Genomic DNA, 27,997 nt, shown 5'->3' with positions numbered 1-27,997 from the left:
ATGGGGGTACTAAGGCCATGATTAAAAGGAGAGAAGAGATAGAAAGAAACAGCATTTATTTAATTCCATGTATGTCTTGGTAGATGTAGATGTCCTTCACTCTATTGGGATTCATTTATATAAAAAGTGTTTGCTATCTGAGGGTCATTAATGCGCCCAAAACAGCCTTTCAGTGCTCGTAATACAGACAGTACACCGACTACAGTCACACCAGCCGTCTCTGCACTCACTCTGTCTGTTGCATACATAATTGTTCACTTGAGTATATACATTACCCCCCTCGTCAGTTAGCCCGCTCCTGCTGTATTGGAGCGGTAGATTTGAGGCAGAGTAAAGCTCCATTATTATCAGACTCTCCCTCTTTTACACACACACACACGCATGCACGCACACGCGCACACACACACACTCTCTTACACACACACACACACACACACAAACACACAACAAGTTCTGCCAGCTGGTCTTTGTTGCTCAGCCGACAGACAGCAAGGAGAGCTTTAGTTTATTAGGTTAAAAAAAAAAAAAAAAGATAAAGCGCTTTCTTTCACTAGGAGGGGTGAACCTGGTGAGGAGGGTAGGGGGAGGGGTCAGGTGGGGGTTCATACAGGTGAGGGTTGGACTCTGCAGGCCTAGCTCAGAAGCTGGCGGATCTCCTTGTGCATGTGACACAAGAAGTCCACGTATGACGCTCCCCCGCTGGCGCTCTTGTCCTCCACCAGGAAGTGCCTGAATATCAGCTCAGTTCTGTCTTCCTGTTTCACTACCATCAGCTGTGAAGAGGAGGAGAGAGCGGCGTTCAGAAACAATGAAGATACAGTAGTGCTCATAAGGTTACATACCCTGGCAGAATTTGTGACTTTTTTGGGCCATTTTTCAGAGAATATGAATGATAAGATAAATCCTTTTTTTTTTCACTCATGGTTAGTGGTTGGGTGAAGCAATTTTTTATCAAACAACTGTGTACACTCTTTTTCATCATAATAACAACAGAAACTACCCAAGAAATCATAAATTCTGCCAGGGTATGTGAACTTGTCTGTACACTCACAGGGCTCCAGCCAACAATAACTATTAATGTGGATTAAGAAAAGGTAAACAGTTTTTTTTCTTATTCTTGGGTCAATCATTTCCTTTTTTTTTTTAAGTGTAGCCAGTTTCATAAAGACCAACTTCATGGAACTCCTCTTTGTAGTGATAAAGATAAAGATGGCATATTTTGCTTTAGTATATAAGTAGACTTGAAGGAAAACAAAGTAACTTATATTTCTCAAAGCAATAAGTCAAAAAACATTTAGTTTCAGGATCATTACCGACCACCAGGTTACCTTAAAGAAAATGAAAGAGATACATAAAGAAGGAGAATGAGTCTACTATGCACAAGAGGGCTGAATAGCTTCTTCTTTTTAATCTAATTCGAGGAGTATTCGGAGGAGTATTGCTGCGCGTCACGGACAGATCGACGCAAATAAGTAGTGCTCACGTCCGTGTCAACCCCTGCTGGGTAGTGTCGACGCAGAAGTGTAAACCAACCTTTAGGGCCACTGGAAACCTCGATTTCACAGTGATTCTTACCAGCGTTTACTCGGTTACAAAAGAAGTCCCGCGGCACTTCCACTTCACAAATTAGGGACCATTGGGTATTTTTTTAAAATACTATTATATCTATTAAAAAGTCTTGGATGGTGTCATCGCATTAGCAGCATCTCTCGGCTTGTAAATTGTACCTTGAAAAAAATGAGCGATATTTTTTCCCTTCCATTGTTGTGAAAAAAGTTGATTTTAAAGTTCCACCCCTTCTTGATTCTGATTGGTCGGTGATCAAGACATGACATTGATGAGCACAGCGGTGTTACCAAAAGTTGAATTTTTTTTAAACTGAGACCGCTGCAACAAAAATCAGCTAAGTGCTGGAAACGTGGAATCACATTGGGGGGCTGCCAGCGCAAAAACGGCGGCAGTGGACACGGCACCCAAAGTCAGAACTCTGCCTTTAATCTCAGAATAAAAACGAAATATTGTACGTTCATTTTTTCTTTCCAGTGGCCCTAATCCTCCTCAGAGGTTTGATGTGAAATGAGGATGAAAGAAGCAAATTCAATCCTTTTGTGTGTGGTGAATCTAATCATCTCCTGCTGTGCACAGGGCATCTCTACTTTTGTATGAGAAGAAGTTTACCTTCATGTATCGTGATCTCTGAGCTCTGAAGGATTCGATGATCTCTCGGAGTCTCTGGGAGAATGGATTATCTAGCACAGGCAGACCCGTCTGAAACACAGAACAACCACATTACTACACCGAAACAGAGCTCAACGCGACAACAGCCATTCAGATATACCAAATAACACAATACAGGGAATATCTTTAACTGTTATTATGCATTACATAAGAGAAAATATTTAAATTTAATTTTCCATCTATGTAAAAAAAAAAAAAAAAAAAAGTAAAACTTTGACTGATGCTGTATCACATGAATCATCAAGCTAAGCCTAACAAATGTAACATGTCACAGATCTGTGTCCTCACCATGCTGGCGTCTATCTGGCCGAAACTTGGCGTTCCAAAGATGTTGAGCAGCAGCTCCTGCTGAACGCTCGCTCCGACCCACAAGAAGAGGTGGAGCCCCGTCTCCAAGAGGTAAACCCCACCTTTAGACAGCCTCTCCTCCGAGTCCCTCACCGCCATCGGCAACGAGCCGCTTTCTAACTTGGTCTGGAGAGCCAAAGAGAGGGGACAGTGTTAGAGAGAGATGTCATCCAGCGGTGCTTGACTTTCCTCCACTGAAGAGACAGAATTCTTAAATTAAAGTCTAAAACATGTCAATGTGAAAAAACAGTGGTTAGAAAATCCGAATCCTAATCAGTCTGGCTCTTTGTTCTGTTAGAGCATGATGCAGATTCATTCAGGCCTTTCCATTTTGTAATCATAGAAATATCTTTCATTTTAATTCATCATACTTGTCAGGTTTCTCTCAGGCAGTTTGTTGCATTACTGCTGCACGGCAATCCCACTTCGTTTACACCCATGCTCAACTAGTTGCGCGGAAGCTGATCAGCTCATCGGCCAAATTGCTGGATATTCCTGCAGAACTGTATAAATAATGGACGTAGTATCCGTGACGTCACCTATCTGTTTCTGAAGCGCTGCTTTGAAGCCGATTGTCAGCGGGAGCCATATTGGAAATGCTGAACGCAACCTAACTTCTGTCGAGCTAGTGTGAGGTAAAGAGGCGGGCTTTGAGCCTCCTCGCCAACAGCTACAGTGTTCCCGCCTGTCAGTCAAGTCAGTCATGTCCTTATTTGGGCAAAACTCATAAATTTAATATCTTCTGAACTGTTGGGTAAGAAAAAAGTTCACCCCTCATTGTGTGCCGATGTAGAAATTAGCTCTTCAAACCAAGCCGTTTTTTGAACCAGGCTGTAAACATGTTTATTAATGCTGTAAATATCGTCTTTTTTGAATGGGTGTGTATGTGGTTTCTGGTGTTTCTGCAGCCAGCCTCAAGTGGACGCTTGATGAAGTGCAGTTTATAACACTTCCGCATGGGCTTCATATTTTGAGACTGGAGATTGCCGCTTGCTGTCTATAGGAGCAACTGTAATGACCAAACCCCCCCGGATAAATAAAGTATTTCTGATTCGGATCTCTCAGAGTAAAACACACCCGTGGTGCTGCAGTGAGTGTGATAGGGTTAGGTGAGAACAGTGGACCGTGTTACAGACCAAAGACACAAACGAACCATTCAAGTGGTACAATATAAAGTGAATAGATGTGTGTATTAGTGTGTATTTGTGTGTTTTGTCTGACCAGAGGCAGCAGACGGGGGTAGAAGAAGACATGGCTTTCTTCGACGTCCATGCAGCTGATGAGCTGCCTCAGGTACGCTCGGTCGTCCAACGAGACGTCGGCTCCCGGGAGCAGCACGTCGCTCTTCAGCACACAGTTCAGATAGACCGGCAGCAGCTTCATGCACTCTGGGAGGATCAGCTGCGAAACAGAGAGAAAATGTCAGTGTTGCACATTCCTTAAATGACACTTCGAAACGTCTAAATATTTGCAAAGAGTAATTTGAGGACTACACCCTCTGTACATGGGGCGTACGCTTAAACTACTCAGCGGCGCCCCCCCCAGCACTAAGAATGTTTGAAGTACCTGACCAGCCGATGAAGGGCTCGCACAGTTCTTTCTGTAGCAGGCCAGAATCTGAGCACACTGGTTGATCAGGGTGTCTCTCACCGCCTTGGTGGGGTTGTTTAGGATGCCACGGAAAGCTGCAACACACAAAGACACATTCATAAGCATACTCAAATTAAACGAGGTGTATTGGAGTGATCTCTAAAAGAAAAAACACTGTGGTTTGAGAAACAGCATATCCCTATTTCACCATCTTTCACCGTTCTGTATCCTGTGACTCATGAGTGAAAGAGCTGAATGCTTACACACAAAAAAGCCTTTGAGAACAGCTGCTTCGTTTTATTGTTTCTCTGGAGCAGCTGGTAATACTTTATGGTATTTTTAGAAACTGTTACTCCTTCATTTCTCTGCTCACACCTGGTTCAGTCTTCCAGAGTAAAGTGTTGGGTGTGTGTATATCTGTGTTGTTCTGACACTAACGCCAAAGAAGAAATCGTGCAGAGTGAGCGGCTCACCGTATTTAGAGAAGAAGTTGATGATTGTGTCCGTCTCACAGTTGCGGTAGAGGTCGGCCAACTGAGAGCAGCAGTTGACCGCCATGTTGTGGACGCGGAGACGCCTCTGGCCGCTGCAGCTGGTGTACAGCACAGCGCACTGCAGGGACGCACAAGAGATACACACTTCATAAACACAGTCTGACACAGGCATTATTCTGGGTTGTTTGCAGAATTTTATGAAAGGTGTTTCTTTTTATAAAATCTAGCTCTGCATAAAGACTGTAAGGATGAAACCACACTGCATCCAAAAACGGTTCCTTTCTCCTCACATTTCATTCCATAAAGTATATTTTAATAATCAAATATCTTTAGTGTAATTTTATTATCATTCATGTATTATTACAAATGGATTTTTATTATGCTTTTTTTCTTCTTTATTATACTTTTTCCATAACTATTTATTTAATTTTTATTTATCTATTTTCGATTTTAAATTATTACATATATATTAAAAGTTTTTAATATCTATTTTTTTCATTATTATTTATTTTCTTTTTATGTATCTATTTTTCATTTTAAGTTATTATTTTTATTTGTGATGCTTTCTTTTTGTATTGATTTTTTTTTTAAATTCATTTTCTTTTTATGTATCTTTTTTTTATATTTTAAATTATTTGAATTTGTGATGCTTTCTTTTTGGTTTTGATTTTTTAAAATTATTATTTATTTCCTTTTTCTTCATCTATTTATCCATTTTCCATTTAATGTTTTATTTATTTTATTTTTATCAAATATTTCAATTAATTAATTTATTGATTTGTGTACTTATTTATTTTGTTTTGATGTCATTTGGCATATATGTCTGGGAATACTATACCTTGTATAATATACATACATGCAATTTTGTAATATGTGTATAATCTGTATACACTCTCTATTTCATGGACAATGTCAAATGCTATAATGTACATTTTTATTTATTGCTTATTTTTGTACTTCCACATTTATCTATCTATCTATCAATCAGTCAGTCAGTCAGTCAGTCAGTCAGTCAGTCAGTCAGTCAGTCAGTCAGTCAGTCAGTCAGTCAGTCTGTCTGTCTGTCTGTCTGTCTGTCTGTCTGTCTGTCTGTCTGTCTGTCTGTCTGTCTGTCTGTCTGTCTGTCTGTCTATCTATCTATTAGGTTTCCTTTAAAAAAACAAATAAATAAAAACAAATAAACAGAGCTTTGAAAAATATTTTATCTTTACCATAAATTTAGTACATAATCTTCTGTGACTCTGCTTTTTAATAATAACCCTAACAACCTAAATCATGGGAGCGTTTGTTTTGAAAGTTACAATAAAATATGAATCTAATTTGATACCAGATGAATTGACTGATGGAGATGTCAGAATATAGATGACCCAATCACCACTAGCAGGATTTAAAAACCAGCAGAAGTCTTGATTGTAAGTACTTAAAACCACAAATTCCCTTTAATGGCTCATTTGAAAACTACAAATTTAAATATTCCGTTCTTAAAAAAGATTTTACGTAAGACCTCTCGTTGCACACACCTGCATGAGCGCCCCCGTCTCCTCGCTGAGCTTGTCGTCGTGTTTGAACTCCACAGTGACGGCCTTGTCACAGTCCAGGCCTGCCAGCTCCACGTCTGTGGTGTTGCTCATGAAGAAGGAGCCGAAGAAATCTGTCGCTCGGATACCTGAAGGAGAGGCGGAGGAGAGGAGGGATGGGTGACGGAGGAAGAGGAGGAGGGGTCATGAGGCTATTCGTAACTTTGCTCTTGGCTTGTTTTTTCAGAAATGTTCTCAAGTATGGAATCCTCACCTGTGCTTGTCCGCACCCTCATGACGGCATCAAATCCTACGAGCTTTTGGATGTCTCGTCGGAGGTCGTTGAGAAATCGCTCCTTGTCAGCCTGAGCCTGTGAAAAACACACAGTGTGTTACACTTTGGCAAACGAACCAGCTGCTGTTACAAATATTTAACAGGGAGGAGACACTGGAGAGAAATGATAGCTAAATGTCATCCATGTGGAAGACGACCTGCGTTAGATTGACACTCACAGAGTAAAGAGAGTATCCCTCTCACCTGAAAGTAAGTGTATTTGTAGACAGATCCTCCAGTGGAGACAGGAATCACCCCTAACGTGGCAACGTCTACATACTGGTTGGGGAAGAGGAAGAGATCCACACAGCAGCCCTGAGCTACACACTCCTTAGCCAGAGTGTTGTAGAAACCCACCTGGGGCTGAAACAGAGACTGAGGAGGACGAGAGAGGAGACGAGGAGTCAGTGAGGACACTTAATGAGCATACTGGAACTACTTTGTGCTCCATATAAAAGCCAAATGTATTTCTTTTATGTTGCCACGCTCGTGTTTACCTTCTCTTTATCCGTCCCCATCAGCTTCTTGTCTTCTCGGTTCTTTAGTTTTCCGGGAGCTTCTGCGATGGGCAGAGATGTGTGGAACACAAACAGCTTCCCTGAACAGTCTGCGGCCTGAGGAAGAAACAGAAGATATCATTCACCGTACAGACGAATAGACTCTGGATTTTATGAGAAAACACTTAAAGATAAAGAAAAAGACTGGGGTGTGGGCAGGGCTGCGTAACTTGGTAAAGATAATTCCAAGTCCACGTATCAGAACACTGGATCATGTCAGTACTATGACATCTGGATCACTTTTGTCATGCTAATATTTTAGTTCACTTGCCTTTTTTTGGATCAAATCCTGCGTTTACTGCCAGACTGTCCATTTAATCAACATGTCATGTTTTTCACAGTTAAAAACCAAAACAAAATGTGGCATGGTTAACTTACAGCTCTCACATATAGAGGCTGCAGTTCCCAAACAGGCATCCCGGATTATATTCTAACCTGTTGCCCCTTTCCTGCATGTCACTTTCCACTGTCTCTTCCAGTTCCTGGCTTTATCCACTGTCCTGTCCTCTCTGAATAAAGGCATAAAGGCCCAAATATGTAACTTATAAAAAAAAAAAAAAGGTAAAATAAACCAAAACACAAAAATAATTTCAAGAATAAAAGTCAACCTAAGAAGTCAATGGTTTGTAGTAACAAGTGTTCACACATCTTTTTGGGATCAGTTTAGTAAGGAGGGATACTCTTCACTTCAGGCATATTTTTACCAAGAAAAGTTACGAAACAGAAATTGTTTATAAAATTTAGATCTAATTATTTTTTTAAAAATGATTTTACTCATTTATTTGTTTACTTATTTAATTTTAAGAATTCTAATGGTCAAGGCTTGGAGTCAAACCAAGAACCTCTGCAACAAGGACCATTACCTTTGTATATGGAGCTCGAGCTGAAACCGCTAGGCTAAAGGTACCCCACATTTATTTATTCTAAATATAATCATTAATATTATTACTGTTGTCATTGTTTTTTTTTTAATATTATTGTTACAGATATCTTTATTTTTTTTTCAATATTTCGTCTTCTTTTTCTTCTACTTATTATCATTATCATTATTAATTTTTATTAGTTTTATTATTATTATTATTATTGTTGTTGTAATTATTATTATCATTAATAATATTATTGTTTTTATTATTATTATTATTATTATTATTATTATTATTATTATTATTATTATCATTATTATTATCATTATTATTATTATTATTATATTTTTTTAATTTTAATTTTGTATTACCTTAAGTGCCTCTAGTCCGGCCTGGATGACTGGTCCAAAGACCGTCTCCGTCTCTCTGGTGTCTGCAAACATCTCTGGGATCTGGTCCAGCAAACTAGAAAACACAAACCATGTCAATAAGTCTGTCCTTAAACAACAAGTGTTAATGAGTGTGAGTGTGAGTGTGAGTGTGTGTGTCAGGGTAAGATTTCCCACCTCTCAATAACTAGCCGGCTCTCGTTCACGTTGACCAGAAAGCCGTCGAGCAGCGGTACGAACATGTCGGACACATCCGACACCACCAGCATCTGAGGCTGGGCCAGGCTCGACTTCACGTTGTAGAAATGCAAAACCTTGTTGTAGGTGACGAAGCCCACTCGCACCACAGAGTCCATTTCTGGGTTCTCCCTGAAAACAGAAACACAGGAAGGGTCAAATATTATAGTCGGCTTTTAATTAATGACAATCGGTTGTCTTAACATGAGTCTGGTTCTGCTCGAGGTTTCTGTCTGTTAAAGGAAGTTTTTCCTTGCCGCTGTAACTTGATAAATACTGCGAGGTGCAATGCTCATAGTGGATTAAGATGAGATCAGACTGAGTCTTACCCTGTCTTGAGGTTGGGTCTTTGTTAATAATATAACAGAGTCCAGTCTAGACCTGCTCTGTTTGTAGAAGCGTCTTAAGATAACGTTTGTTGTGATTTGGCGATATACAAATAAAGATTGATTGATTGAAATTGAGCATACACAACGTTAACCTTCTTCAAGCTCTTTGTTCTTATTTCACATCCTTCCTTAACTCTTTGCTAAATAATTTCCTTCCATTCTCTACATCCCTGGTGTATTCTGTCGTGTTTATGTGTTTGAATACCTGGGCAGATAGTCCAGGAGGGTCTTGAGTTCCTGGCAGACCATGTTGACCATGCCACTCTTCACAGCGTTGTAGGACACATCGATGAGGAAAATGAAGGCTGGAGGCTGAGGAAGCTTGTTATTCTGTTGGGGACACACAAAGACAACTCATAAAGTCAAACCGAAAGAGGACATATTTAGTCTTTTTCTCTGATATATGTTCGGAACAGATTCAAACCTTGCATACAACATGTAGATTGTTGATGTGTTTCTTCTTTATTTTCTCATTCTGACTCGTAATAAAACCCATGCAACGAGCTTCTATTCCTCTGATTTACTCTTGCAGATCTCTAAAGGTGTTCGCGATGGCCTACACTGCATCAGACTCCATAACAGGGAATTTTGAAGATCCCAAAACAAAGCTCTGAAAACACTCACAGTGATCAGAGAAGAGCTCTTCAGGACGTACCTTACAATAGTCGACAGTGGCCAGAAACTCGTAGCTTCCCAGCGAAAGCTCCGGCCTGTCGTAGCAGTCCACCCTCTTCCCAGTGTGGTCCAGATGCTGGAAGTAATGTGGAGGCACTGTGGGAGATGAAAAATACAGTCTGTTTAACACAGACACTCTGAGGCCTCTCTCAGATCAGTGCTCTCCCTAAACGCTCATGTAGAGTCTGCCTCATCGAGTGCCATCCTAAACCCATTAGCATGGAGTGAGAGTGGGTTGTAGAATCCTCCTACGGTGAGTCTGAGCTGATGCTAAAGCTGCTTCAACTATACAGAAGTTTACATTACATCTGGGATTAAATAAATCCTTCCTCAGGAGGGCGCTGGTGGCCTAGTGGTCTGAGTGCACCCCATTTAGAGAAGCTCCAGTCTTGGCCACAGGTCACTGGTTCAATTCCCAGCCTTGACCATTTGCTGCATGTCTTCCCCAACTCTCTACTCCCCACATTTCCTGTATCTCTACAGCTATCCTAGCAATAAAGACATGAATGCCAAAAAAAATAAATAATAATATATAGAATTAAGAATAAAATAAAAACATATATAAAAAATAAATGTGATAAAAAAATCAAATCAAAAGATAATACATTGAATTAAAAATAAAATAAAACAAAAATGCAATAAAGATTAATAAATTTAATTTAAATTAAAAATTAAATTAAAAAAAATAATAATGTATTTAATTAAAAATGTAGTTATTTAAAAAATATATTCAATAAAATATATATATGATAAAAAATAAAAAATATAAACAAAATAAATGTCATAAAAAAACAAATCAAAAGAAAATAAATTGAATTACAAATTAAATTAAATTTTTATGAGCTATATGCATAAATTTAAATTAAAAATTAAAGTAAAAAAATGAATAATGTATTAAATAAAAAATGTATTTATTTAAAAAATAAATATAATCATAAACATATATACTTAAAAACAATAAAAATAAAAATAAAACAAATGTAATAAAAAATATCAAATCAAAACATAAAAAATTGAATTACAAATTAAATAAAATATAAATTTAATTAAAATTAAATGAATTAAAATGTTATCAAAAATTAAAGTAAAAAAATAAATTATGTATTAAATCCAGCGTGAAACAACGTCCGTACTCACCCTCTGTGACGCAGCTGCAAAAGCCACACTGGAAACGACGACCTCCCTCGATGAACTGCATGTAGGGACACATGTAGGCCTTGCACCTGTTACAGCGGATCGGACCGCCCTCGCCGTGGTCCACCAGGTACGGAGGGGTCTGACAAGACATGCAATGAAAGGATTAAAAGAAGTCTGATCCAATAATCTGGATTTCTGAAGCCAGCAGACTTGGATTACACATTTTTATCAATAAGACTGACTTCAGTTTGAAACATAGTGTGGGCGGAATCACTGAGACAGGAGGAAATGTGAGTGTGTGACTTCTATCCATTAGTGAATATTTACACCTTCTTTCATAAAGTGTTGTTTTCCTGCCAGACGTGAAGCTGGTCCAGATGGATATCTGTTACACATGTGGCGTGTGCCTGAAACAAGGTCATTCAGCCACTCCCACCTCTGTGATTGTGACAGATAATCCCACATTACATAACAGACATCCGGTGATAATACAACGTATCAGCCTGCAGCCCTGAAATCTCTTCTTTTTTTCTTCCAAAATCACATACAGGGGGAAATCTTACTGACTGCACTTTTCAACATACCGCATAAAGAGACTAAAAAGGACAGGGAGGAAGTAGACACATAACACATCCATCATAACACATACAGGCTGCAGCTATCTAAGGTTCTGACATTATTCTGAACGGTTTGTCTTAATCTGCAACTTCAAGGTCTCTCAGTCACAGCTGAATGAAAGATAATCAATCTGATCTTTTATTCACAGTGGTTATACATCTCAAACAGAAATGTAACAAAAAGACAAAAATCTGCTTGTTCCACCTCAAATGTCACTATTTTCTACTTCTCGTCGTTATCTCTAGAACTAAATGAACAATCCTTGGAGTTTGGGCCGTTGGTTGGTCAAAAGACACCACCTCAAGACGTCACAAATGCTGATGAACATATTTCACATTTGTCTGATATTTTAATGATTAAACAAGTCACTGTAGTACAGAAGGTGAACATAATCATTGGTTGCAGTCCCGGTCTCCTCTACCATTGCATTTATGGCTATGACTGTGTACTAACCTCACTACAATCAAGGATCTCATTAAACATATCAGACAACGAGGGTGCGTTACAAGAAGCCATTTGTCATCTGTGCTTGTTTACATCCAGGCAGTAGAGCATTATGCAGTAGCTATTAACTCTGGCTACAGCACCAGCTAGTGGCAAATGGGTGCCAACATTTCACGGGCATTCTGGGCAAACATTAATAAATAATTAACAAATTGTTTAACCAACTTGTAATTAGGGATGGGTACGATTACTCGAGGACTCGAGTACTCGCCGTTGACCCCATTAATCGAATAGCATTTTGTTATTCGCGCACCTGGCAAGATAATCATACAGCGTTACATGTGTGACCATGTGCTTTTTGTTTTCACCTAAATGAATATACTAGGTAGGAAAATAATTAACGGGATATAAACATTTGACTTCTCCGGCCACGGCTTCAGCTTTAGTACCATAGACTGTATAAAATATGGACGTAGTATCCGTGACGTCACCCATCTGTTCCTGAGAGCTGTTTTGAAGCAAATCGACGGCTGCAGCCATATTGGTAATGCGGAACTCAACTAGGCAGAGTGTGACGTAGTGTGAGTCTCTTAGCCAATGGCTGTGTGTTCCCGACCGGGAGTCACGTCAGTCATGTCCTTATTTGTCCTTAATATCTTCTTAACCATCACGTTAGAAAAAAATTCACCCCCCGTACAGTGTGTGCCTTTCGAGAGATTAGCTTTGTAGGGCCAAGACGTTTTTTGAACCAGGCTGTAAACATGTTTATTAATGCTGCAAAGATCGTCTTTTTCCCATTCATATCTATGTGGTTTCCGGTGTTTCTGCAGCCAGCCTCAAGCGGATTTTCGATGTATTGCAGTTTATATCACTTCCGCATTGGCTTCATCGTTTGAGACCGGAGTTTGCCGCTTGTTTAGTACACACCGAGCCAGATTTCAGCAAAAACAACTGTTTTACGGCAGCTACGGCAACACTCTAGGGACACGTTATTCAACCGAAAGCGAAAGCACAACAAACACAGAACCGTCTGCGACACATGTCAATTATAAAAATGAATGTTTGGAAGTGCTTCGAAAAAACTATGAAGTTAATGTGCAGTGCAAGATATGTGGCGTTAAACTTACATACCATAGAAACACTAGTTCAATGCTTAACCACATGCGCTTAAAGCACAAGGAGAAAACAGAGGAGACAGATAACAGGCAGTCTCACATCACGTCTTTTGCTCGCCCTGTTAACACACGTCATTGTGATGAAACCAGAGTGGAGAAGATGAGCCTGCTAATAACCAAAATGGTAACTGCTCCCATTAAGTTTTGTGGAAGGAGAAGGCTTCAAAGAGCTGATCGCGTTAGTCGAGCCGGAGTACAAGCTACCATCACGGAGAACAACAACTACGAGTGGAAAAGATGTCTGAAGAAAAGGCAGCAGAACTTACTACAATTCTGGTCTGGTAGGTCCGTGTCCGACGGACTTTTATTTATCTATTTTTGTTTATGGTTAAAAAAATAATAATTGCGAGTACTCGAGTAATAGTTCATTAGGAAATTCGAGTAATCGATTACAAGGATTACGGTAAATTCCCATCCCTACTTGTAATCCTAATGCTTGCTGTTGAAATTGACAATGTTCAATAATTTAGTAGATGTAACACTCACATCCCTACAAACAACTACCAAAAACCCTCAAGGTTGCAAATGCTACAGATATGTTATGCAGAGCTCCATTCATTGGAAATGTATTCCACCATCTGTCAACCAAAGGCTTTGGGTTAGGAAAGCTTAAGTCAAGGTGATTGGATATTGTATGTATTTAGCATTTTGAATGACATCAAAACTTAATCTTTCTTTATCTTTCTGTTTGCATACCATTAAAAATGACATCTCTCAGAGGATTTAGGGTCATAAAGTAATGGCTGCAGAGCAGTCTTAGTCTGGAGTAAGAGCGCTGAATAAACAGGGCTTAGAGAAGAGACAGAGGAGATTTGAAAGAGAAAGAGGGACATCGCTCACCTCGTCTGGCGGCAGCGTGGCGAGGGGCTTGATGACGGCAGCCAGTGGCACCTGAGACTGCTTGGCCATGTCGGCTGTGCAAGGCATGTTGTAGGCCGTACAGCGGACAAACCTGGGACTGGCATTCCCTTCACACACACACACAAACTCTCCATTAATATCACAATCTCCACCAATCAATTTAGGCTTTATCTGGTGGAACATTCTAAATTAAAACCTGTGAGATTCTTTTCAAAAGATCAAAATGTGATTTTTCTCCTTGTTTTGGAAGATGTAGGAAGCGGAAGGAAGAAAGTAGAGCTCACCTTGGTCTTTGACCTGGAAGCTGGTGGTGACCAGAGGTGGGGCCTGACCTCTGACCCCTGTGGTGAACGGCTCGGTGCTCTTGGCCTTGTCATCCTCTATTACCTGGATCTGAGAAGGAGAGAGTGCAACAAAATGTCATGACATTCGCACGTTCACGGCAGAAATACATTCATGTAAGTTCACATGATGACACATGTCTCTGGATCTCACACAGTCTAAAAGAGGAACACTGAACACCCATGCAGGAAAAAGGACTGTCACACAACCCCTACACACAAACACACAACTAGAGCTACTAAACACACACTGAAACCCATCAACATCTGTGGATAAAAAAAAGATTTAGTTGAGCCACGAGTGACATGGTACACATGCATGCAGATGTTGTTTCACAGATTCAGAAGAATGGCAAACTGACTGCACAAAAATAACTAAATGGTATCCCTGAGAAAAAAAAGTGCAGGATTTAACAATGCATGCTGTTAATACAAGGAATTGTGGGTAAGTTGAAACAGTGCACGGTAGCATGCAGGAAAGAGAGAGGAGGATTGTGGGTAAGGGCTGTTGGCATTTCATGACCGACAAACCCCCGACAACTAAAGTCGCTGATGGTCACAGAACTAAGACGACTGCCTAAAAGTCCTGATCAGACACAAACAGGAGGAAGTGAGGTTATGGTAACAAATGCTTACAAAGGTACCGGAGGGGAAACTCACAAACCTGTTCACTACAGACATTTCAACTTTTAAAAATGTCCTCAAGTAAATGTAATTGCACAAAAGGCCACAAAAAGGTAACTTTTAATTCAAATGTATCACTTATCTTACTGGAGGATAAATGATTTGACACATCTGAGGAATATTCTCTTTTCTTGGTAAATAACGTGTAAATATTTACATAACTGGAAACCAATGAAGGCTTTCAGAAGATTCCCAATTAAACAAGTAGTAAGGTTCACAAACTTAGTAATATGTTAATTTAAAAGTGTTTCCTTAAGTTCTTGCATGGTTTAAATTGGTTTAGATGGTTAACACAAATCAATACACATATATATATATATATATATATATATATATATATATATATATATATATATTAATCCTTTGCAACACATCAAAGCTAGCCATTTCCCCTAGTTTCCAGGTTATGCTAAACTCATTTAGCAGGCTGACAGTAGATTTAAATTCAGTGTTTCCAGTCTAAATGCTAAATGCTAAGCTAGGTTCATAGGCTAGTGATAGATTCTCGTCCACGGTTACTGCTACGCAAATTTAGAAGTATGCTGGGAGAATTCCATTCAGTATTTACAGTTGTAATGCTAAGCTAACCTCCCAGGCTGGTTGTAGATTCACATTCAGTGTTTTGTGGGTCACTGCTAAGCTTAATTAGCAGGTTAATGGCAGAATAATATCAAGTGCTTCTGGTCTAAATGCTAAGCTATGGTAGCAGAATGCTGGTTGAGTCACAGTCAATGTTTCCAGCCCTATTGCTAAGCTAGGTTCACAAGCTAGTGATAGAGTAACATTTAGTGTTTCCTGTCTTAATGCTAAGCTAATTTAGCAGGCTAGCAGTAGATTACCATTCAGTGATTCAAGGGTTACTAATAAGCTAATTCAACAGAACAATGGAAGGTTCACATTCAGTGTTTCCAGTCTTAATGCTAAGCTATGTAAGCAGAATGCTGGTTGAGTCACAGTCAGTATTTCCAGTCCTGATGCTAAGCTAGGTTCACAGGCTAGTTAATAGATTCAAACTCACTGTTTCAAGGGTTACTGCTAAGCTAATTTAGTAGTATGCTGGAAGACTTCCATTCAGTGTTTCTAGTCCTAATGCCAATATTAAGTGTTTCTGGTCTAAATGCTAAACTATGTTAGGAGAATGTTGGTTGAGTCAATGTTTCATGTCTTTCATGCTAATTTAGCAGGCAAGCGGTAGAGTAATATTTAGCGTTTCTAGTCTTGATGCTAAGCTAATTTCAGTTGTTCGTGGTTGATTTCTACCAGTGTTGTGGCAAGTAAGTGCTGCCCCTTTAAGTGGTGTCATTACACTGCTGTTTCCTGTGGTAGGTATATTTGAGGCATTACTGCTGGGTTGTTTCAGACACAGATGTACCTGTGATACTGTCCTATTGATAATAACGATTGTGGAGAAACCCAGAAACAAAAAGGGATTGATCCTCAATGCTAAATATAAATAAAGTTTGTTTTCTGACAGGAGTTGATCCAATACACCGACTTTAACTGACTGTGAGGGGTTATGGGGGGGGCAGACGGGAGGTGGAGGCTGTGGGTTAGTGCAAGCAGACAGAGAGGACAGGATGGAGCATGGGAGAAGGCAGGCACACAGGAAACTTACTGGGCTGGGGATAGCGTCTGGATCTATTCTATGTCTTGATTTCTGCACAGCCGGCATGTCAGACGCTTGCTTTACATTCAAAAGTTTGTCCAGCATTTTGTGCAAAACAGGACAAGATAAAGAGTGAAAATATAAAAAAGGAGTGTGAGAAGAGAAATCTCAGCAAGTCTGTGCTGAGCAGCAGGCAGCATTGTTGTTATTCAGACAGAAAGTGATCAGTGGTATTGATCACAGATTAGTGGTACTGTCCACTATGACAGTCAAGCAAGATCAAGATTAATAAACCAGTAGTGTTCGATGCATGCTAAGCAGCTTCAAATTGAAGGCGGTTACAAACAAAATAAAAACAGTTAGACTTTTAAAAGTAAGGCAGAATTAGCATAGTCATAGAGACACCTTCAAAAATCAATATCAATTCATACTGGTCTATAAAAGTGATTTTGTCACAATTTAATGTTAATATGTTTTTTGTTTATGAATCACAGAAAACAGGATAGGTAAAGTGATTTTGGCCTAGAAAAAAGAAGCAAAGACAACAGCATTATGGCGATAATACAAAGCCATGACTTACTGCATCACTTAGCACACAAATATTATATTGAAACATAATGGCTGGTATCAAATAATAAAAAAAACATGATTAGCATGAAGCTTGAATAAGACTGATTACAGTTCAATGTGAGGACAGGGCCTAATAATATGGAATAACTTCCGATCCTTGAGTGGACATGTAGTGTCAATCAGGTACAGCTGAACTATATCATGAAACATGTCCACCATGAAGTTTACAATGTTCCACTTTTCTTGACATGGATGAAATCTAGGGAGTTCATTCATATCTATATATAGTCAAAGGTTAAAGCTAGGGTTGGTAGCCACGGAAAACTAGCATCAGTTTGAATGTAGCATTTCCTCAGGATTCCTTCTAACCCCTCCCCCCCTCTCCTCAGAGCTCCTCCAAAACGACGCCCCGCTCAAATGCACGAGCCCTGCTGATTCACGACCATCATGATCATGAGTGATTCAAAACCGGTCCTCATCACATCATTTTTTGCACTACGTCAACTCATGTCTGTTAAAAACACGAACAAACATGAAATGTATGCGCAGGAGACGGGCAGAACGGCAGGACAGGATTTGATTGGTTTCGTAATTTGGCTCCTGATGGCAGGGATTGGTTGGTGTTTTCCCAGGTTAACTCCGGATGTAGATAGTGGCTTTTTTTAACCAGTATAATAAAAAGTGTATCTAAATCTGACTAACAACCCCAGCTTTAAGATGGCATTGCACTTAAACACTACATATCAAAGACATAGGACGTAGACTATTATGGCAGGATGGTTAAAGAAGACTGCATGAGACTGCAATCAACTCATCATATGCCTTAAAGTCATCCTTTTTCACTAACAGTATGACTTAGAACATGGTGGGGAGAACAGAACTAGCCTAGGATCAGCAATTAAAGTAGCTGTTGTGTTGTAAACTGGGAGATTTGTGTGTGCCTCTGTGAGTGTTAGTCTGCTCACCGGACTAGGAATGGCATCTGGATCTAGTCTTTTCTGTGCAGGGGGAGCAGGAGCTGGTGCTGGCGCTGGAGCTCCGTAGTTTGGTTGCCCGGGATAAGGGCCTGCATAGCCGGGCTGAGGACCTCTCACCTGTCCAAATGCACCTGTAGGGAGCACAGTAGTGTTTAATGATGGAGAAAACAACAGACATATTTGAATCTTTGGACAAGAAGAGGACAGCTCCTCACCATTCTGCTGAGGAGGGTATCCTCCAGGCATGCCTGGCTGAAGTGGAGGCTGCTGCAGGGGCCCAGGGGGGCCTGGTGGTCCTGGAGGAATGTGATTGCTCTGGGCCATTGAGGTTGGAGGCATCTGAGCACCAGGAAGGGGTGGACCTGAGTGGTAGGGCGATGGCTGGGATGGAGGGGGCTGCTGTTGGGGTGGCATCTGGCCTTGGTATGGACCAGAAGAGAGTGAGGTTGGAGGAGGACCAGGGGGAGGGAAGGACCCTGGTTGAGAGGATGGAGGCGGTCCTCTGGGTGGGAAGGAGCCTTGGGCAGAAGGAGGGGGGCCGGGGGCAAAGGAAGGCTGGCTGACGGGAGGAGGTGCTGAGGAGAAGGGCGGCTGGGTCGGAGGGAAGGACTGCTGAGGCTGGGAGACTGGAGCAGCGGGAGCTTGGCTGGTTGGAGGCACAGGACCCGAGTAGGAGGAGGGAGGGAAGGTTTGCTGGGAGGCTTGGGGTGGTGGAGCAGGGGAGGTGAACTGCTGCTGAGAGGTAGGGGGGAGAGAAGAGTTGAATGGCTGTTGAGAAGGAGGTGGAGGACCTCCGTAGTATTGCTGAGGAGCTGCAGGGCCACTGGGAGGTGGAGGCTGGGTCGGAGCAGAGGATGCAGGGGGAGGGGCTTGGGTGTAGGAGGGTGGAGGTGCAGCTGTGTAGGCAGTGCTGACAGGAGGCTGTGAGCTGTGAGGAGGAGCTGAAGAGAAAAGGACAGATTAAGGGTTAGATGAAGTCCATGACACATGACTGTATGATAAATCTGTTGTAACTTGTAAATCAATCCATTTACCATATCCTGGTCCTGCAGGGGTCGGCGGTCCAGAGTTGATCTGCATCCCCGTCATCTGGTTAGTAACCTGCTGCATTGTGGGTGGGGGTCCGTAGTGTTGAGGGTAGGAGGTGTGTTGTGGTCCTGCCGGGTTTATCCCCCCCTGGTTGTATGGTTGGGATGCAGCAGGCCTGAAAATGCACAGATCTTTCTTTCAATACATTTTGGAAGCAGATTTCCCCCCCATCAGATTAGTGAGAAACCAGGACAGCCAAACTGAGTACGGGATAACTGAAAAGCTGAGGTGTGATAAAAATAAAAAGCTATTCTTCTAGAATCTGCTGAGACAGAAAAACAAAAAAGAATAACTAACTTTCCGCGTGTTTTCCGCCACTCCGTTTTTTGTCACTTCATTCTCTATGCTTTCTATTTCAATCAAAAGCAGCGGCAGTCTGCTACACATCATAATCTCTCTATCAACACACATCATACAGAGGGCCTGATTCCATAAAGACTGCACGGCTTTTACGCCTGCTAAACCTCTGCACGAGCCAAAACGCCAAGTAATTCACAGAGCGTGCACAAAGGGTTAAACGCAACACAAACTGCACTGTAGAGCCAATAGCATCACTGTGCACTAGTATTGTGGGTATGCATTCAAATGAGACGTGATGCGTTAAAGAGGAAAAACAGGCCCCTTCTTTCTATGACTTTGTAAAACATTAAAGCCACTAACACTGATGCTAGAAGCCACGCACAGTTAGAGGGACATTTTTTACCATCTCCAAAAAGTTGTTTGTTAACTACAATAATAACAATAATAATAATAACTAATAACTAACATTATTCAAAATAATTATCATGCTCCACCTTTTCGGTGGCCACCCCTGAATGACCAAGAACAAATATATCTGCACATTTAGCCTGCTAATACTAATGTAGCATCACCACTGTTGTGATAATCAGGGGTTAAATCAGTTTTGGGTTATCTGTGGTGTAAACCCTGCAAATACAGGCACTTTCTAAAAATCGGAACAAAGTACTCTTTGCTAGCTCATTCCAGGAAGTAACCTGAACATGAACAGTTAAATGCGTGGTACATTTGTCATGTATCATCTGCACAGTAAACTGGTACGAAGTGTCCCTTCCCAACTCAGCTCATCCTCCAGACAGAATTGAGCGCTGTCAGGATAAGAGCTCACAGTGCAGCAAAACATTGAGATGCTGACAGCTCATCCTCACAGCGGGATGCGAAACAAGAGCAAACAGCACAGACGTGCCCGACTTTGTCAGCGTTTTTGCATTTTCAATACCTTTAAGGCATTATGCTTTGTGAATTGGACTTGCAGTGCTTGGTGCTATTAGCGGTCTCAATCCTTTCTAAATGAATTCCACCCAGAGTGGGATTTTCAGAAATTTGCTTCAGTTAATTCATATGAAAATCTTCTCGGACGAGCCCCAAGTTTGGTGTGTATAAATAATTGACGTAGTACCCGTGACGTCACCCATCTGTTTCTGAAGCGCTGTTTTGAAGCCAATCGTGGGCGGAAGCCATTTTGGTAATTTTGAACTCAACCTAACTTATGTCGGGCTTTGAGCCTCCTAGCCAACAGCTACAGTGTTCCCGCCTGTCAATCAAGTCATCTGTGCCTCTAATAATTGAAAACTCGTAATCTTAATATCTTTGAAATTGCTGGGTTATGAAAAAATTCAACCCCTGTACAGTGTGTGCCAATCGAGAAATTAGCTATCCAGACAACACTCGTTTTTTGCATCAGGCTGTAAACATGTTTATTTCTGCTGTAAAGATCGCCTTTTTTTGAATGGGTGTGTATGTTGTGTCTGGTACTTCCGGAGCCAGCCTCAAACGGACACTTGATGAACTGCAGTTTTTAACACTTCCGCATTGGTTCAGACAGTTTCAGTGCTGTCACTCTGTGTGCTTAAATGGATCCTGCAACATGCTGGAATGAGCTGATGGAAAAAAAACCTCTGACTTCAATAACACACATGAATAAAAGTACCTGTGTTTAAAAAAAGGAATGATTCATAGCCCAAGGCCTTCATAGGAATAGCAATCAGCCCACATGTAATTACCTGGGTGGTGCTTGTGTCATGGGTGGGGGTCCATTCTGCATTTCCCCCTGACTTTGACTGTACTGATTATACGGTTGAGGCGCTGAGACTGGAGGGGGCCCAGAGACTGGAGGACCCCTGACAGGACCTGCAATACAGAAGAAATTTAATATGTGTGCAGAAATAACATGTACGTCCACCAGAAATAAACCTGAAGTTATTCTAATGTCAATATTTCCAGTGTGACAAACATACGACGAGCAAAACCAGACCTAAAGCCAGTGTGGTGCACAAACACTTTATTTTTGGAAACCAACTGATTACGTTCCCTGGTTCTACCTCTGGGGCTTTGAGCACAGACTAAAAACTAAACCAGGCTGGCATAGTGTGTGCCAGGAGGGTCAGTTCATTTCAAGGGACTGTTGTGATTCAGGCAAGTGTGACAGGTTTAGGAACTGCTGGGTCAGTGAGACGACTCTGTCGGGTTAGACTGTCAGTGGAGGTGTTTGTTGTTAATCTGTGATTTCCTCACTCTGTGTTCCTTATCGGACAGTGAGCCTGCGTAAAACAAATATGACCATTGAATGCAAAGGCTTAAATTGAAATGAAAAGTTTGACTGCACTCACAACAAAGTTAGATAACTTTTAAAAGTCACTGGTTTTGGAAAGACTCTAAAGATCTTTTTTATGTACACTGAGAGAAGAACATGGCAGCCAGAGAGAGTAGCCTGAAAGTTAAGAGAGGATTCGATGATAGCGGCGCATGTGGAGTGTGAAAATGAGCAAGAACACGAGAGGAGGCAGTTACCTAAGTCAAGAGGAGAGGAGAGGTCAGAGACTGGGTTGGCGGCCACAGCCTTAGAGGGAAAGCTTGTGAAAGGAGAGTAACCTGAAATACAAGAAAAAGTGGGGAAACGGGGGAAAAATCCACAGAGATGAAGGGAAATGCGTGAAGCAACGTGAAGACATGAATGGGCAGTCAAGAATCAGATTAGTATGCTCAAGCACTCACGCGCACTCACACACACATGAACAATCACACCAAGGGAAGCAGGTAAAAGGTGACTCCAAGGTTACAGCTGTATGAGCAGCTGAAGACATCACAGCTGGCCTCGTGTCTTGAGGAGGTTTTTTCAACCTGGGCCCTTTTTAAAGTCCTGTTTTGTAAACTGTTAAAGTTCAAACTGTTTTAGGATCGGTCTTAGCTTTTGGCTGTGACATGATTGCAAAGTTGTTTGTCAGGACAGATGCTCTCAATCAAAGCACAACTACTTATTGGTAATTCTTCATTTTAAATCCCTTTTAACTGCCTTATGCGACAAGGTTACTTTGTTGTCTGTTTCGATACTCATGTTTTTATTTTAAGTAAGAACGTGTAGGTGTTATAAACTGAACGATTAAATGTCGTCGACCATGCAAGTCATTACCAGAGTTCCTCGTCGGTTTAATAAATGATCAATATTTGTATTATTGTAGGCCTGTATGTTGAGTCTACAGCCTGGTTTATACTTCTGCGTCCAATCGCCAGCGTAGCCTACACGAAGGCCTGCGTAGCCCTCATACCTAAGCAGAGACGTACGCACGTAGCTGACGCACGCCTCCTCCAAAATGTAACTACGCGTAAAATCAACGTGGATCCGAAGCCCTGTGACTGGTCTGCTCTGCAGCATTGTATTTCCTGCATAAACAGCACATTCTGGGATCCCAGCACATCAACCGTGTATCTAATCTCCTCCAACGTCTCCTCTCTATTCTTCCCTGTAATCTGTATGATGAACATCAACACGTATCAGCTGTAAATGAACATAACACGCTCTGAATCGCTGTGAAAAAGTAAACAGACATCGTAGCGGGGCCGGAAACAGATGACACGACTATCACAGAGACCACACTGCCCTCAAGCGTTACAGGGGAGTAGTGCTGCGCGACACGGACACATCAACGCACAAGTATGTCGTGCTCACGTTTGCGCCGTCCACTTCTGTGTAGGGTTGGCGCAGAAGTATAAATCAGGATTTAGCTGTAGATCTGGTCTATGGGCGACCACCACAATGCTATAATGCTCCGCTACTCAGATGTAGAGAAACGTAGGTGGCAGATGGCGTCTCATAGCGTGGGGCGGTTTTAGCAGTATTTTGAGAAAGTGGAGATAAAGTTGCACGAAGGCAACGCATATACAACCATTCAAGTACTGTAAAGTGTGGTCAGCACAGACATGCGAGACAACTGAAGGCTGGTGGTGCTAGCTCTGCTAACATTAGATGCACTCAGCAAACCAATCAGACTCAGTTTACATCCCTATATTTAGGTAATCATACCCCTTTTAAACCAACGAGAACCTGGTTCTAGTTCTGGTCTGGTGTTCATGCTGGTTCGGAGCTGGTTCAACTTGCGAACCAACTTGGCATCAGTTTGTTTATCCACCCACTCGAGCTGTGGAAGAGCCACGTCATGACATCACTTCTATGTGACCTCTTTTCCCAGCGGCGCTAGCGTGAACTTTCCCTCACAATAACGACGATGGCGGACAACGTAGCATGCTTGCTGGTGTTGCTCCTGGCTTTTCGTAATCACATGAGGTCCCGAAGAGAACTTATCCAACTTTACCAACACTTCTGTGCCACTCGTCTTGCTTTCCATGGACGGCGACTTCACCCCCTGCCCATCGCCCCTGATGTAAGCGGTTCGCGGTGCTAGACCAGCAAAAAGTGCTGCTCTGGAACCTGTTTTTCTGGCCGGGAGCCGCTTCTCTGGAAGTCAAATCACAATAAAACTGGTTCTCAATTGAGCACCAGCTCCGAACCGGCCCTGAAACTGCCTTGTGGAAAAGGGGTTATTGTTGTGTGACTATGGGTTTTAATTCCTTGGCTCAAATCCACACTAACCAGAATGCAATGTTGGTAGAAGTAGACTGTATGACAAGGTAAAGTGAAGTTTGGCGTTAAAATAAAGCAGAGCATCTCTTCTGGTATGATGTCTTATTGTAACAAATAGGCCACGCTCTGTAGGGATTCTTTCTGTGAGACATTTTGAATAACAATCTTTAGATATTAAGCCCTCTCAGTCGACTTTTTTTGTTCCAAAGCCTTCGGCATTAATGATAAACTGCACTTATTACAGTCTTGTTCATGCTACCAGACGTGGCAATCTGCTAAATCGACATATCAAAACCTGTAGGGCCCAGATTCAAAATGACACGATATACCTTTCACTGTCATATGTGAAGGCTTGGTGAGATGCAGGTATTTACCTTGTGGTGGAGCCCCAGGTTGGTAAGCTGAAGCAGGGCCATTGTAAGGTGCGTAGGGAGCTGGGTATCCCCCGTCCAGGGGCGCGTAGCCGGGCTGACCATAGCCAGGCTGAGGCTGGCCGTATGGAGAGGCCATTGGAGTGTGCTGGTTTACATTCATCCTCAGTTCATCCCTAAAACTGGATCACATTTTGAGACAGTCAGAACACGTCAGAAACAATGACACATGTTAAACAACTAGAGACTGATCCTGTTAGGCAGGTTTCAAGATGCTGAGAACAGATTTTACTTCCAGGACCCCTGAAGTGTTAAAGCCTGTGAGACAGAGATGTTATAACAGCCTTTATATTATAAAGGGTGTTATAACCAAATTGGGTTGTGAGCCTGAGGAGGGATAACTTTCTACTCCAGGTGTAGGGACAGCAGGAGGAAAACTGAGCCACTGACAGGACCCTAAAACAACAACAGCCCTATGAGTCTCTCTCTTTTGCGACATGAGAGGGAAATTCAGTCAAATACTCCCGGACGAACAGAGAAGCCTTTTTTGTTTCCTCAGAGAAGACACCGAAACAAACTGTGTGTGCACATTTCAAACAGGAAAACACCAAATATTTGAACTCTTAGCCTTACAAGTTTCTAGTGTCGGACAACAGTCAAACTTTGTTTACGACATTGAAGTGACAACACCTTTATTAGCTTTTTATGTTTGCCATGGCCACACCCACAGAGCTCATACACAGCAAGAATGAAAGGACAGCTTCAATGGGAAAACTGTCTACTAAGATAAAGTTGCATGTCAGCTGAAATGACCATGTTACTTATAGTAGGCCAAAACTTAACCCTTATAATTAAAGCAAATCAGACACAACCTGCAACACCAGTAATGGATACTCTCACTGTTATGATGGTGAGATTAAATGTCTGATATTGTGCAGACAGTGTGTAATGTCTGCTGCAGGGGTGTCAAACATGCGGCCCGCGGTCCAAAACCAGGTCTGCCAGAGGTTGCAATCCGGCCCGTGGAACGACTTTGCAAAGTGAAAAAATGGCAGAAAGACAAAAACTGCAATTTTTCAATAAAAGTAACTACTATTTCAAATTTGTCCTCTGAGGGTCGCATTCAATCATAGACTTTTTTTCTCAAAGTGAGAAAATAGATTGCTTGCTGTTTGTATAATCCAGTTGAGATTCATAAAGACTTTTTAGAGCACTATAAGATGATCCACTAACTACTAACACCAGCTCTACACCCCTGCATACAACACTGTCCAGCAAGCAGACTGTTCATGCTGGAGCTGAGGGGTCCAAAATAGTCAACTTTACCTTCTTCATTATTAGAATCAATCTGTTCTTTTGCAGTAAACATTACACTCTGTGTCAGGTGAATGAGAAACCTGTGGGTTTGGTGTGTTCGCAGCAGGTTTCAGGGCTTAAAGAGTAAAATATTCAGCCCCACTATGAGACTCATCATGGCAAAAAACACAACAGCTGTTTTTGTAGAAAGATAGTTCATTAAATGTGAACATTTACAGAATGTACTTGTACTTTTTTGCACTAAAACAGATGTAGAAATGTAGAGTTGTTATCATTTATAGGTTACTATGTTATGATTTTACCAGCCCACTTCAGATCAACTTGGGCTGTATGTGGCCCCTGAACTGGCCCCTGGTCTGCTGGGTTCATGCCGCAGGTGCCTAACAGGTCATAACAGTGTTGTAATAAGAATAACTCCACTTCAGGAGCATGATTACTTCTTCATATCACTTGACAACTTCACCCTGGCTCACAGAAGTGCATGCTGTTGTATTCACCGGGCTCCTGGAGAGTTGGCTAACCTATAAGACAGGGTGATGAGTATCGTCTATCAGACAAACACGAGCTAAACGAGCGGGGCCTTTGAATAATTCAGCAGTGCAGGTGCAACAAGGAGAAATACTATCGCTGGAGCCGTACAGCTACAGCTCTGTATGTAGTGTGTCGGGCCTACTGAGTGACCCACATCTGCTGCTTTAGCTAGGTTCGTGAAGGAGCTCTGTTAGCAGCTGTAAAAGTGTACACAAAACACGAAGACACTTACACAGAAGAATAACTATATGACAGATGAGTGTTGCACAAGAATAACACTGTACTGACAGCAAAGACGAGCGTAGCAGTGTGCCGCATTACATGTAGCTCACTTGCTAGCAACATAAACCGTCACCACAGATCTTTAGTGACATATTATAACGACCTGTTTCTGTTTTAACAAGTGAGGCTAACATAACACCTTTATTTGACAAACTCCAGAGTAATGGCGACGACATTAGCTCGCTACATAAGTTGAATAACGATGACAGCAGCAGTGGTTGAATCAGCTGTGAGCAAATGGCTACTAGCAACGGTTAGCCTTGTTGGCTTCACAGAGCTAGCTTTAGCGTTAGCATTAGCTCAAGCTGTCAAAGCCGGCTCCGTCCTCGAACGTTAATCCACATCGGATCCAGAAACCTACCTCCGAAGTGTGGTGAACAGTAAGGCTATCCTCTGTTTAGGGGAGAATGGTGAAACCCGGTGGCCGACAGACTGTAGAGCCGATGTGGTCCCGGGGTGTTTCTCACTAATCCCTCCTCGGTATCAGAAGCGGACATTCAGCGGAACTGCTGCAGCGCTGTGCCACGTCCACATCCGGACTCCGCAGAGAGACTTCCCCCAGATTCACCTCTCACACTGTACAGAGGAGAACAGTGCTCACAGCTCCGTGCAGGGTCACAACTGTACTGTAAACTCTTTTATTATTAACTCGCCATTTTGTGAGGCTATGCTGCTGCTAGCTTTAAACCTCCTGTTACCTATGGAGCGCAGTTTGTAAAGTTGTGCACGCTGAAAATAACAGCAACATTTTTCTACATTTAACTCTAAAACGTCATAAAAATGTAGCCTGAATTTTTTTTATCACATTTAGAGGAATACTTGTGATCTTCACATTTAATTTTGATTTATGTTAATATTAAGTTAATTTTTTGTTAAATCCAAATGTTAAATCTCAATCTAAATGCTCAACGTTAAATCTAAATGTTAAATTTACATCTAATTGTAAATATGAATATAAATGTTAAATATAAATGTTAAATCTAAATCTAAATGTTAAATATAAATCTAAATGTTAAATCTAAATCTAAATTTTCAACATTAAATCTAAATGTTCAATGTTAAATCTGAATGTTAAATATACATCTAAATGTTAAATATAAATATAAATGTTAAATATAAATGTTAAATATAAATATAAATGATCAACGTTAAATCTGAATGTTAAATATACATCTAAATGTTAAATCTAAATCTAGATGGTAAATATAAATCTAAATGTTAAAGCTGCTGTGAGGAACTTTTGATTTATATCAATTTTGGCACCCCATTGTGGACAAAGTGATACCTCTTATTTTTTGTTCTCTACATGCAAAAGTAGTGTTTTAAACAAAAACCTCACCCTGCTGTCTTTGAACAGCCAGATTTATCACCCAATGTGATTATTTGCCATGAAAACAGCCTAAAAAGGGAGTTTCTAAAGCCAAATGTCAATCATGTGGTCTGACACCTACCCCCTCTGAGTGGTTTAAAGCATTAAAAATGACAAC

General features: G+C 41.3%; 1 protein-coding gene across 2 annotated transcripts; it reads right to left on the bottom strand.

The window, feature by feature from the left end:
• Positions 1–39: 39 nt before the first annotated feature.
• Positions 40–27,226, bottom strand: sec24c (SEC24 homolog C, COPII coat complex component). 2 transcript variants are annotated; one of them, XM_034708049.1, is made up of 24 exons: positions 26,872–27,085; positions 24,384–24,562; positions 21,155–21,281; positions 19,079–19,248; positions 18,260–18,985; positions 18,033–18,175; positions 16,507–16,575; positions 14,151–14,259; positions 13,846–13,973; positions 10,769–10,907; positions 9,612–9,727; positions 9,162–9,286; positions 8,508–8,699; positions 8,313–8,406; positions 7,019–7,135; positions 6,726–6,896; positions 6,462–6,558; positions 6,191–6,336; positions 4,650–4,788; positions 4,153–4,271; positions 3,808–3,987; positions 2,527–2,712; positions 2,179–2,268; positions 40–773 (listed from the first exon to the last, which is right to left on the bottom strand). In XM_034708049.1, exons 2-24 carry the CDS (start codon positions 24,541–24,543, stop codon positions 633–635), a joined length of 3,684 nt encoding a protein of 1,227 aa, XP_034563940.1. In that variant the 5' UTR covers positions 24,544–24,562; positions 26,872–27,085; the 3' UTR covers positions 40–632. The 2 variants fall into 2 exon arrangements, with proteins under 2 accessions (XP_034563940.1, XP_034563941.1); XM_034708050.1 differs by lacking the exon at positions 16,507–16,575 and having other exon boundaries at positions 26,872–27,226.
• Positions 27,227–27,997: the final 771 nt, after the last annotated feature.

This window comes from Notolabrus celidotus, chromosome 18 (genome assembly GCF_009762535.1).
Source record: "Notolabrus celidotus isolate fNotCel1 chromosome 18, fNotCel1.pri, whole genome shotgun sequence".
Classification (NCBI taxonomy): Eukaryota; Metazoa; Chordata; class Actinopteri; order Labriformes; family Labridae; genus Notolabrus; species Notolabrus celidotus.
Note: the sequence above shows the minus strand (reverse complement) of the source record. Positions and strands in the feature narration are given on the sequence as shown.

Coding starts and splice junctions, on each gene's coding strand:
- sec24c (XM_034708049.1), bottom strand. CDS start 24,543: ATGAATGTAAACCAGCACACTCCAATGGCCTCTCCATACGGCCAGCCT. Junction 18,176..18,259: donor ATACCCTCCTCAGCAGAATG/GTGAGGAGCTGT, acceptor TGCTCCCTACAG/GTGCATTTGGACAGGTGAGA. Junction 6,559..6,725: donor ACAAATACACTTACTTTCAG/GTGAGAGGGATA, acceptor TGTTTTTCACAG/GCTCAGGCTGACAAGGAGCG.